At 38.6% G+C, this 13,493-nt stretch overlaps 2 protein-coding genes across 2 annotated transcripts in view; both read right to left on the minus strand.

Annotated features, from left to right (window-relative positions):
* The window catches only part of LOC145478393 (protein RRP5 homolog), a 43,361-nt gene extending 34,496 nt beyond the window's left edge, over window positions 1–8,865 (minus strand). The window contains exons 1-5 of the mRNA XM_081456409.1: window positions 8,723–8,865; window positions 3,838–3,955; window positions 2,747–2,899; window positions 1,750–1,929; window positions 880–1,047 (exon numbers count right to left, since the gene is read on the minus strand). Of these exons, the coding sequence (XP_081312535.1) occupies window positions 880–1,047; window positions 1,750–1,929; window positions 2,747–2,899; window positions 3,838–3,955; window positions 8,723–8,775 (672 nt within the window). The 5' untranslated portion in view covers window positions 8,776–8,865. The remainder of the gene's footprint in view (window positions 1–879; window positions 1,048–1,749; window positions 1,930–2,746; window positions 2,900–3,837; window positions 3,956–8,722) is intronic.
* A 655-nt stretch (window positions 8,866–9,520) lies between these two features.
* On the minus strand, window positions 9,521–13,061 carry LOC145478398 (uncharacterized). Its single transcript, XM_081456415.1, has 2 exons — window positions 11,112–13,061; window positions 9,521–10,689 (listed from the first exon to the last, which is right to left on the minus strand). Exons 1-2 carry the CDS (start codon window positions 12,826–12,828, stop codon window positions 9,521–9,523), a joined length of 2,886 nt encoding a protein of 961 aa, XP_081312541.1. The 5' UTR covers window positions 12,829–13,061.
* Between the last annotated feature and the right edge of the window lie 432 nt (window positions 13,062–13,493).

A 13,493-nucleotide genomic window follows, 5' to 3' on the forward strand; every position in this document is an offset into this window, starting at 1 on the left:
GTAAAAGAAAAATCAGTGGTGAAGGATCGGCACAAACGAGAAGACTGAATACAACGAGGAGCGTGTGCTTGTCTAGAGGTCAGGGGCACGAGGTGGACATGTGAGAGACATGACTGGAACCATTGATACACTGTCTTTTACAGATGTAGATAACAGTGGCTTTACTTAGGAAATGAAAGGTTTGTTGTGATATCCAAAGGGGGTGATTGTTTTCAACTGGGAATCCCTGATGGACTTTGAGATCAGGAATTGGTGGCATGTTACCTATGTTACTGGGATTTACTTATGAGCATGACAGGAGGTTCATAGTGTTACATGTCTCTGAAATAAAGTGTTACAATGCAGAATGTGTGTGCCTGACTTTGAGATATTGTCTCTCAGGTCTCATTAACATCAGTTTATGGATGCCATAAACTTAAACTATTATACTCCCACAGAAATAACAGTTCTTATGCTGAGGTGTGCAAGTATGACTCTAGCTCCATATTAAGATGAACATAAAACAGTACATTTTTTATGGTTTGTGTATACCAATACATGTACAAGATGCAAATATACAAACAACTGATTTCCCAATAAGTTTAGTGGATTGCAATTATGACGCATCACAAAAACCAAAACTAACCAAAACTAATTAGAAATGCCTCTTAAAAGACAAGTCAAGTCAGGAAGTCATGATAGTGCTTCAAAAGCTATAAATTAACTGAAACAAGAAAATACAATTACGGACCAAGAAAAGTAGTACTGTAGTATATAATGTAACTGTAAGAAAAGACAAACTGACAAATTGCTAGGTACATGTATGATTTAAATAAAAAAAGTAATATTATTACAATCATGAAGAACTTTTAATTACTGTTTAAATATTCTTCTGCCTACCATTCCTGGCTTCAGAGATGACTTGCTGAGCCCACTGTTAACATCTTTAGGATCCAAAGATAATTTGATTTTCTTTTGACCAGGCTTGGAACCTTCCAGTTCCAACACTGAACACTGAACCAGGGTTCCAACAGTGAAGAATTTAGCAAGCTCTGGAAAACTAGTTGTCTGCAAATACAAAGTGTGACACAGAAATATCAGGGTCACATTTGAGCCAGCATGTGCCAGCATGTGATCTTCCTTCAAGCTAACCAAGTGGTAGAATTCTAGGATAATGCTTGTCTATTTATGAAATGTATACAGCTACATGTAATCATCACTGTTCTCCAAAAGTCTAGAAGTACAAATTACATGATTGTACATGTAGTGCTTAGTGATACTTTGATTTATGAATAGCTAGGGAGAGTTCAACTTAGTGATATAGATTAATATGTTGTTTGTACATTTATGTTGCTCTAATGTACATGTAAACAAACTTTAGGACAATCATTTATTATCTTTCTTGTACGCCAGTTTCTTTACAGAGTATTAACAAGAAAGTTTTAATTATGTCACTACCCCAGGATCAGATTCTGACAAGATTCTTTTTTCTTCGACTCTACAATCATTATGATCAAGACACAGTTAAATATAAAGGCTCATGCCCTATCATATGTACATGTATGTTTTTAAAATTATATAGTACAATGTACCTACAGGTACATGACAGCCTAGAAATCTCAAAAGAAAGCAGTACACGTACATAAAAGTTTCCTAGTGATATGTCCTGGCCAGATCGAATGTCGTCATTATTGATTCATGATCATCATGGTGTCTTGCCTTACTCTCAAAAAATTATGCTAAACTAAAAAACTCAAGATTATATCTTGCCTCTGTCTCTTTACTGTCTGTGTCATCAGCCTGTAACACCTCCTTTAATCTTTCGGTGATCTTCTCATTTACATGTGTAATGTGAGCAAATCCACTCAGTCCGTTTGGCAGACTGATGGCCATGTCATATTCATTCACTTCTCGTATTGCTCCCAAAATTTTCATCCCCACATAGAGTTTCTGTTGGGAATTTAGTCAGTGTTAATTAAAAGGAAGCTTTGAAATATCAAGGAGAAAAGAGCTTTCAACTGACAAGACTTCATCCTAATTGAAGAGGCAAGTGTACAACATAAACAACAACATCAGTGATGTCCTTGGTCAAAAGTGGTTAGTACAGAGTTTGCCAGTACAGTCCAAGGATAGTGCAATTGACTGGGAGTGTGTAAAATATTAATTAAATACCTGTGGCTGATCTCACCCCTTCAATTAATTAATGGCACATGCACTAACAAAGATAAAATTGTTAACTTTAGGTTAAAACATCTATTAAAAGTTCTTTGCCTCTTGTTAAATTAACGTTACAAAAGTACATGTATGCACAGACATGAAGTACTAAAGGTGGAGACTAAAGGCTCATCAACATGTCAGTGCACAATGAGCTTGTTTCCAAAGCATGCATGTACACGTCTTTCTCTTGAAGTCCTCTCTCTCAGTATATGTTTTTTATAAATGTGCAAGTTACATGTAAGGTTGTAATAGCTCAAATATCTTAGCTACATTGAAGGTGTGAGATTTTGGTCCTCTGACGTGGTGGAGTGGGCATGAGATCAAAGTTTTTCGACCCACAGACCTGAGGCTCATGCCCAAGGCATTCACAAGAGTCAGTGGGTACATTCATAAGAAATTAGCCAGTAGCCACATGTAGCTCTTAGCTACATCTACATCTACATCCCTGGTATACATGTAAGTGCAGTTTATTATACAATTAAAGCTCCAAGAGAGAGAGAGATGCTTAGTGATTAGGGAGGGACCTAACAGGTTTATCACAAGACAATACCTTGAATGTGAGAGGCTCCACAAGTTTAAGTTTTGATTTCCCTTCTAATTCAACTTTTCCATTTAACTCATTTCCTGCAGCAGCAGTTTTCTTGACTTTCTTCTTTTTCTCTTTGCTTTTAGAAACATTTCGTTCTAAATCTGACGATGGCTTCTGCAAGGAACAATTTAATTAATACAGTCAGACCCTGGATTAATACTCTTACTGTTGATTTGTATTTCTATTAAACCATGAAGAAGAACCTCTTGAGCCCAACTAGCTCATAGCTCTCATTGCTTACATGCAACTCTAGTTTCTGTAGCATGAAGCAAGTAGACATATACCTACTCCATACATTAGCCAGTCCATACATAGGCACTTCACTCCCTAGCATTCTGTCAGGTTACCCCAACAATTTACCGCTACCTATTCATACTCCTGGGTGGAGAACGATACTGTGACTAAGAGTAAAGTATGATGCATCTTGCCCAAGAACAGAACACTATGATCCCAGCCAGATCTCAAACTTACATTACAAGTGCAAGTTCACTGCTTGATCTAGAGTAAAGCACACTAACCATTACTGAAGTCAACATTTAATGGACATCCACCATCATGATTATACAGTCGTGTATTATAAATTTATTTCACACATACAGTATGGCCGACTGACCAACCAGTTAACTGAATTTTACGTGAATTTGACATGATAAATTATAATAATATGATGCATGTATTATATAATGTTCAGTTCCGGAAAATATCCATACTCTCCCAACAGAAGGGATTGGAATTTCCTGGGGGGTGGGGGGTTCTGGAAGACCAAAAAATTTGAAGAAATGTATGAAGCTCAATCAGAATTTCCAGAGGGGTGGGGGAGACTTAGAAAAATTCCCTTCCGTGGGGGAGGTATGGATATTTTCTGGACCTACACAATGCAAATTTCTTAAATGTGTAGGCCAGCAAGAGAGAAACTTTCAATAATAAGACTTCAGTCTATTCTCATCACACAGTACTGTACATGTAGGGATATTCAGTTGATAAATCTAGATAGTAAGTAAACAGCTGAGTTCAGGAAACAATGACAACAATCCACTCAATGTAATATTTACCCCAAAAAGAACATCCCTCTCTGCCTCATGCTTGATTTTCCTCACTTCAAGTGGACTCAGTGAGGAAGCACCACCTCGTGGAAAGTCTTCCTCTTCAACTTGCCTTGACCGAAACACACTGTTCACATGGAATTGAGTGAAAACCACAAGAAATGAAAATTTGTGAAGTGGATTGTTTATGTGCCTTTAGTCTAGAAGCGACTGTGAGAATAACCTACATGAACATGCACATCCACAATCACTACCAATACATGTATATAATTTAAAAGGAGATTTTTTAACTTCACTCCTAACTCAGAAATAGAAAGCCAAAAACCCTAAACTCAACATTAACCACTATACATGTACATGTAAAGTAAGCTACTATAAAGAGACTCTAGGGTCCTAAGGCTGACACCTGACCGGTTCTTGGATATTCAATGGTCCTTAGACACAAGACTTGTTCTTGCCTCATGTTTTAGCCAGGGTAAATGATACATTCTTTATACATACTGAAGAATTGTAACCTTCTACATTGTATGAATGCACTCATGTACTTTTGGTTTGTGACTCATTCCTCTGAAAGGAACATCTGCTAAAACAAACCACTACTGACATGTATTTCATCTATGCCAGCACTCCCAGATTATTCAGGAGTCTCCCGGATACAGACTGAATCTCCTGCTCTCCCATATGGGTCACCAAATCTCCTACACAATACTAATAAAAGTGCATATTAAATACATTTTTCAGACATATTTTGGCCAATTTTTGGCATTTTTGTAGGAAAATTTTGGATCTTTGATGCATTTTTGAGATTTAATTGGCAGATTTCTACTTTGAACAACTTTTTTTTTAGGTTCAAAAAAGATAAAATTGGCGACCTCCCGGATTTTGAGTATTTTAGGTTGGCATCTCTGGTATTTTTGTAAACCAATAACAGCATGCTTCCTTAAGCTGGAAGCCTGTGGGAAGCCTGAAAGGCTGTCTGTACTTTAGAACTTGAGAAATGATCATGAGACATAAATACTAGTGTGGCCTTTCAACAACTATGCGATACATATAAAGTAATTTGTTTAAATGCACATGTACATGTACATCCTCAGTTTATGACCGGGCACTAACTGACTCTTTACATAAAGTAATACCAACACAATATCCATGGGATCTTTACAAAAGAATGGATCACCAGTTGTTTCAATATGTATTAAACCAAAAGACTGTCTGCAAAGATGGCTAGAAGATATGCCAAGGTTCTCAGAAGCTTAAGTTAAAATAAGCATCTGAAGTATGGGTCACCTACACATCACCTTACACAAGCCAGCATAAAGTGCTATGTTCACATATCATACTCTTTAGAAATCTACACCATAGATATCTTTAGAATGGATTGAGTTCAACTGAGTTCAATTTCCAAACTGAATTGACGTTCGATTGACTAAATGTATGCAGCATACTTTCACAAGTATTTTGGCTGATTATGGGTCCTTTTACGAGATATTTGACTCATTTACATTGCTGAATTGGCAGAACTTAGTTATGTACTAAAAGTACATTTTTAGGGGCAATCAGCCAATTCTCCCCGATTTCTATAATTCTCAGGTGGGCATCTCAGATATATGGGCATCAAATGGGCTGGCTTTTGTTTAGGTTATTTACCATTTGACATACAAAAAATTGCTTGCAATAACTTCATAATGGGTTACGGTCACCCCAAAACGCAGACCATACAGACTGCAGACTGCAGACTGCAGACCGTGCAGACAGTGCAGACAGTGCAGACTGAGTACTTTTTTTCAAACACTTGACTCACTTTTTTCGCTTCTAGTGACAAAATAGTGTTCAATATGTCCTAATGTTTGTTATTTACCCACAAGTGGCATAAACTCATCATCTGACTGTTGATTCACGCGTTTAATAGACCTTCTATGGGAAATTCCTTTTATGGGTCCTAAATATACTAAAATCAAACATCAAAATAAACTTACATACATTCTAGGCGCAAATTGCATCAATTTTTGACGGGTTTGTGGTTTTATTTATTTTGTCCAATTTGTTGTTGTTGTGTTTGCTTCACAAAGTACAGAATCGCCATTAGACTAGGAGTATTCCTCTTTTGCTTAGTTGACCGTAAGTAAACCTCGAGGAAAAAAATGCTCGCATGAAATTTTTTCCTCGAGCTTTTATGCGTCATGCACAATGGACTAAGCAAAAGAGGGATCACTCGTAGTCTAAATCGCCATAAAAACACAACTGCCATGGTGCAGAAGGCAACAAACGAGTCAAACCACCAGCAGGGCTAGGAATCACAGTCGGTCATCGGACATTGTCCGACCAAATTTTGAATATGTCCGGCCAATTTCACATTTTGATCGCACATGATGTCCGAACATTTCACCCACACCTATTGTCCATCCATAAAATTTGTTTACATAAATTGTTAAAAAGGCTTGAAGTTGCGACCGGTACGGTCGCCAATGCGGCTAAAATTTTATCTTCGGCGACCAAAAATTCTGGTTTAGTCGACAACCAAAAATATGTCTGCGTTCACAGGCTACCATAAATCTGCATAAATGGCGACTACGTTTCTCTGTGTTGACAATGACAGTTATTTTGTCACTCATTATGTCCTTCCAGAAATACATGGAGAAAGATCTTTGCTTCTATGTCATTCAACATAAGAAAAGAAAGCAATGTATCCTTTTGCTTTGCTGTAAAGGATTCCCTCACATCGGAAAACTTGCAAATGGCTGATCGTGATTGAAATCGCCCTATAATGCATAGCAAACCCTTGAGCATTGAGTACGTGATGTATGCATACCGATTGTGTCTTTTGTAATACATATACAAAATTAGCGGCCAAACAAGTCTTGGAAAGTTTTTTCTTTACAGATGTTATGCATTGAGTTCTTTGCTGGATAAAATTCCACTTGATTTTTATCACTTACTCGCCAAATGGCTTCTCAAGCATTATTTTAAATTTTGGGCCCTTGACTCTGCACTGACAGTTTAAGCCATATCCAGGAGCCCATTATGGGCTTCTGCCATATCATAAAGCAGAAGTGTTCATCTTTCCTGTACTTACCAAATAAAGTACTTTTCAGAAATCGCCCTATTATCCATTACGTGCATTGCGATATGCTGTTAGCCCTTCATGTATGTACCCTAGAGTCAACCTTGGTCAGGAGCCCAACATTAGGAGCCTGCAACTCCCATACTAAGCCTATGTCACAGGATTTTTACAGACCGGTCTATTTTAAGGCCTCTTTTCCCTCGAAAAAGGTCAGTTCTGGTCTATATGAGCACGTATCGGTAAGGGGAAAAATGGAGGCCTCAGGTAGACATGGCAACCTAATCTTCTGGTGAAATTATAAAGTCTGTCCTTGTGATTGGTCACTGAGGTTCCTGCGGGGGTTGAATTCGCAGTAAATTCAAACTAAAAATAGATTGGTCTGTGAAAACACCGGGACAGGAATAATTGAGGAAGTTGCATACTCCTAGTGATGGGCTCCTGCGTAGAAAACTAGGTTTGCTTGAAGAACATATAATCAGGAGATAACCAGGAGAGATTGGTGCAGTCATCTAGTAGATAAAGTCATCTACTTAACCATAAGTGATAAATAAATCAAATTTCAATACAGTTTTGAACGATTTGCATTGAAAATCTTTACAGTATGCTAATAAATTTTCTTATGCTAATTAATTATGCTAATCAATTATGCAAATTAATGTGCAGTCAAATTGATAAGATGTCCAACCAAAATGAAGATTTGAAAGGACACATGTCCTGTTAAAGAAGAAAAATTATTTCCAGCACTGACCAGAGATTTCTTTAATCTTTATTGTAGTTGATTAGTAGATTCTGAAGAGTTGATCTCTGTGGCTTGGAAGAACTTATACATACGATGAAGCTTGAATACAATTGAATGTTCGCAATACTGACGCTGATCGCAACTGAAATCGAACTCTAAACTTCTAGTCCTAAAACGAACTATTCATGAGCTATCAAATAAAGGAAAATGAACTGTTCATGAGCTGTCATATACAGGAAACCCCAATTAATCGCTAAACTATTTAAAGCTACAGAGAAACAGAGAAAAATAATCACACATTGTTGAAAGTCAGGCATTCTTCGTAAATCACAGGCTGTTCGTGTTCATGTTCATAGATCACGCCACGAAAGTAGAACTGTTCATTACGTGCCATAAGGACAGATAAATTAACCATCACATCAACTCATCACGGCAACCATACTGCACTGAGAATTTCAAATGCTATTTGGTTTTCTGTGATCTTTCCATGCACTCGTCTTTTTTGGAGTGATCACAGTCACACTCCAACAGCCATTTGGAATTACATTTTGCACACCAAGAGTAGAAAATGCATATGTTACGTGTGACATTATAATAAAAGTGAAGCTTATTTCTACATTTTACAGTGTTAAATAACTTAACTTAAGCATATTTAGAACTAAAGCGAGTTCCCCTTGCAAAATCTATAACACATCAACAGTCACATATCACCGAGTTTGCGCGGCCTGTGGATAACAAACACTCCGGTATATGATTGAACAGAACCAAAAAATATGCGAGTCAAAAGTAAATGCAAAAACAAGAATATGCAGAAAAAAAAGTACTCAGTCTACACGGTCTGCGGTCTGCAGTCTGCAGTCTGCATGGTCTGCGTTTTGGGGTGACCGAACGGGTTATAAGACTTAATTACATTTAAACTTAAATTTGTATCCAGTTAAAAAACACGTGTGTTTTAGTGAGGTCGCTGCGTTACCAAAACAAGTTCATGGGAAGTCGTAGATTCAACAGGAACACTATCGTTCATAATCACATGAAAGATCACTGTAATTATGACTATCGTGCTGTTATTGGATGATGTTTTCGGTCTCACATACCTTGGTGTTCCAAGTTTAGCACCGCTTCTGCTGTGGGTCGTCTTAGTCGCCATCTTGCTTTTAGATTGTTAGTTCTCAGTCTCCCTTCAGGTCATTAGTTTTCAGTCTCCCCTCAGGTCCCATGAATTGTAGGCACGCAAGGCAGACATGCATACGCAGAGAAGTTTCGGAATCGCAAGGCATTCACTGATTGAGCGTTACAGCTTTTCATCAAACCGTTAATTTTCCTTTACATTTCGTGAAAGTGAGATGCATTTTATTAGCAGTTTTTGTCTGAAGGAGGAGCTGAAACTTCTTTGAAGAAAGTCATAATATTTTCAGGGAAAGGGGAACAGAATTTGGCATGGTATTGGCTAGGAGTGATCTACGAGAAAGTACAAATACACTTATTTTGATTGAAAAAGGCCTGACATTATCAGCAAACCGTTTGCTGCTCTTTGAAAACCAGGATTTACTAACATAAAAAGTCATTCATGAAATAAACTGAAAAATTAATTTAGTTTTAGTTTTTATTATCATTTCAGTGTTTCAGAGTTCGCGTGATGTCCTCTGGATGTTGCCGACAAATTAATATTTAGATTAGAATAGCTTTACAAAAATAAAAACAACAGGTTTCAATAATTTGTAACAATATTTAATAATTTGTAACTGAATTCTAGATTACACATTTTGGTTTATTTTTGACACCACCTTGAATAAATATAAATGTATCTAGAAAACACATTCTCTTTGTTCCTCATGCACATACTGTATGCATTGTACAATTTTCCCTTGATTTATTTGAAAAACAATTGTCATTTAGTTTTGATGAGCTTTGATGCAAAGTTTTCTAATACAATCAATGCACTGCTTTCCAGCCCTCATAAGCCTCTTGAAATGCACCTTGTCAGTTTCTGAGTAAAGCTTTCTCTTATTAGCCATGTCCTCCAGCCTGTCCACAACAAACAACAGGGTTGATACAAGCCTCTGAAGCTTACCATGACAACTCTTTGTTTTAGAAACTGCCATCAAGATGGACACACCTTCGATGACAAAATGAGCTTGAAACTTGAAATCTATGGAAGCTTTAAGGTACTTAGGCACTTTATGAGAATTGTACAAGCTCAGCAGCAAGAAGGAAGCTGACCACATGGAGCCTTTTTCCTCACAAAAGCTGCCTCCAAAAAGTCCATTGTGAACTTGCAGCACTCCTTCAAGCTTCTTGACAGCACTGTACTTCTCATACAGGATGGGACCAGCTCTTGCAACGCGGTTCGCAATAGCAACTCGCAAATGCCTGTTGAACCGAGTTGATCCAATATGATTAACCAGTTCCACCTCCTCCTCTTGTTTCAAGTCTTTGTCACACTTATCCCAGTGATGATTGGCCCAGTTTCCAAGGCAGGTCCAGCAAAACTCTCCCTTGCACATGACACAAGACATATGAGGACACCCTTGGTGCTTTTCAATGGGGTAACGGCAATGAGGGCATCGCTTAACATTAACCGAAGTTATTCCACCAGTTTTGGCTCTAATAAGCTTTTCATAAGCCTCTGTCTGAGAACGAAAGAACGCAGCCTCTGCACATGATGCTGGCCAATGAGGTTCCTCCTGGCAGGCAAAACACCATTTGTGTCCACACTGGCAACATATGGGCACTGGATCAACTTCTTCCTTTGTTTCTTTTGTGCTTTTGTGGGCAGTTGCCTTGACAACCAGGTTACACTTGTCCCCAGGGCACCACTGCCATTCAGAATTCAACTCCACTGTTTTCTCTTGTCGCATAGTTAGGAACTTCAGGAACCTGTCTGGTAGAAGTCCCATTAAGGTGACATCATCAACTGGCACATCACAGTCATGAGCTGGACACTTGATGATGGTCTTGCCCTGTTGTAACTCAGTAAACAAGTAAGCCTTCCAACATTCATTGCAGAACCAGTGTGAACAGGACTTCATAGCAGTACAGGAAAACTCCATGGGTCTGGTTTCTAAAAGAAAAATTATCATACATTAGACTAGGACTTGGAGTTATTAATTTTATGTATGACACCTACAGGTAGGCAGAGATTATGCACATTTGAGGTCAATTTTGATTGAATCATCATCAATCATCATGATATCATTCATTTTTAGCTAACAATTTTTCACTGTACCAATGCTTGACTGTCGTTATGCAAAATTAACATCTGAGAGTATTCAGGTATATTTTCTCGTGAAGATTTTCAATGTGTCAAATTGTATCAGACCACAAAATGTTGCAGTGACCAAGCCATACCACATACATTTGTTGACCCATACATTGTTTATATCATTGTACAATTTTAGATGGAGTTCTTAAACGTACATGGCTAAACCCTCAGTTTGGCAATAATTAAATAATAACAAATGATGATGGAAATTTCATTCTTACCATTGCCACTGTCCAAATAAAATTCACAGCAGCAGATTTCACATACAACAGTTTCAGGTAGACTGGGAACATTTGATTCTCCATTAGCCATGGCTTTTCTACATGGTGCATTACTTTTCAGACCATCTGGCAGAGCAAGACTTGGTACGGACGCTTTGTACGACCATCTGTTTATATCACAAAGCAGATCAAAAGGCATCACCGCTACTCTGCTGGGACAGTTATCATCAGAGATGAACTGACTTTGATCAAGCAAAGTGCTGCATGGTGGTTCATCTTCAATTTGACTCCCTTGCTCTGAAACACTGAAGAAATCTCTCAAGAATTCCTTGCAGTCATAAGATTTTTTAGAGGGCATCGAATCACTGATAACTGTCACAGCTACCCTCTCAGTTCTGTTATCCATAGTCTTGAGAGCATCATTGGGCCAGCATGTGATGACGAACTTAGTAGACTGATCGGTAGGGCAGTTAATGCTGAATCGCCGTGGCACACTATCACTCTCTTTGTACATCTCTCCAAATTGTGCCTGCAGTGCCCAGGGGTCAAGTTTTTCACTCTCGATGTCTACATTTACAGAAACTGCTTTACAGTAAGTTACACCATCAGCAGTCAGAGGAGTATTTACACCAGAACTTGGAGTTTCAAACACTGTGCTGTCATGGTAACCATTATGCAGACTGTCTACAGAGTCAATGTGAACAGCAGATCCTTTTCCATGCCGCTGGACCATCTGTGAAGAGGCCGGGTCTACAGTAGAGGGTGTTCTCTCGCCATGTTTCTTTTTGTTCTTTACGCCACTACGTGCTGGAGTTGCTGTTAGAGCTTCCCAGATGTAATTTCCGATATCAAAGTACTTATTAACAGATCTTTGTACAAAGTAATGTTCATCTAACATTGAGCCTGAACAGTGCCCAAAGTTGTCTACACTCAGAACCATCTCTTCCTCCTCTTCAATAGTAGTTTTCATGTCTTGATCAAAAGTTCTTTCTTGACGAGATTCACAAGATGTCTTGCCCAACTCGTTCTTGCTGAATTCCCCCCACATACGCCTTTTGTTCTTTGTCCCCTTCTGTTTACATCGAGCCTTGTTCTGATCTCTGGACTCCCTCCAGTCATACTGCAAGAAGCTCGGCCAGGAAGTGGTAGTTTCTGTATGATTCACCTCGTAAAAGATCTCGGTTTTGTCTGAACTGCTCCACAAGTCCCCGACGTGAGCGAACTTTCTCCGTTTGGGTTTCCTTACGTTTTCACCGTCCACTACCTCATTGCAATCTCCCCGTTTCAGTCTCGGAGAATGGCAGTACCAAGAAGAATTATTTAGTGATTCCCTTTCTACAAGTACCACGCTATAGTCATTTTCACTGTCGTAATCTGCAGGAATTTGCTCCCTCAAGACCGAAGATACGAGCCATCGTTTTCGCTTTCCGAGAGAATACAACAGCGAGTTATCATGGATTGCACGGCCGCCGACATGCCAGAAGCGACGATGCCGACTTTCGCGGCTTTCTTTCACCACGTTTTCGACGTTAAGACCGTCTTGTATTTGACACCTCTTCAGGCATCTCCTTATGTCTTCATCGGTGAAGTTGATGTCCGGGTTAGTAACGGTTTTGATCAGAAATCCGCGATCCCTCTTGTTAGAAGACTGCTCGGCGGACTTTCGAAGAGTTCGACCAGTGTGAACCCCGAACTTGCCGTTTTCCTTCCAAACCATGTTAGCGTGGCTATTCTCCCCCTCTAGCTGGTGACTAGTAGTGTAATCAATAGTTATCTCCAGGCATTTATACCTTTCTAAAATATCTCATCCTCAGCATCTTTGTGAGGTTTATTTTTGGCTAATTACGAACATTGTACCCGTCCAAAAAGTAAGCCATTATTGGGAACCTTACGTCACCATTGAAAGAGCTCATTGGTCAATCTTTCGCGGTCAGCTCGCGGTTAATTCCCAGTACCCCAAGGTAACTGAAAAATAAAAACAAAGCAAAGTGAGAAAAGAACAGAAAGACATTTAACTTTGCCGTGTTTTCCACGGTTAAGGTAATAACCAGAAAAACTGACGAATTAATCCATAAATATAGTTCGTGGCGATACGTGACACTTGCCAAAAAGGCTTGATCAGCCCTGGCTTGATTTACAAAGTGTTTAGCAACTTTTAGCCAGGCAAAAAAAAAAAATGTTTTTATCGAGGTCAACATGTGAATTTTTTCTGCTCTTGGCTTTTCTGTCTGCTTATTTCTCTATTATTCTTCTGACATGCTTGGTTGTTTGCAATTTTTTATTTCTTTTATTATTATTATTATTATTGTTTTTTTTTTTGTTGTTGTTTTTTTTTTCATTATTTTCCGGTTACACTGTTTCTAAATTGATTGGTAATACATT

Source organism: Orbicella franksi, chromosome 2, assembly GCF_964199315.1.
Source record: "Orbicella franksi chromosome 2, jaOrbFran1.1, whole genome shotgun sequence".
NCBI lineage: Eukaryota > Metazoa > Cnidaria > Anthozoa > Scleractinia > Merulinidae > Orbicella > Orbicella franksi.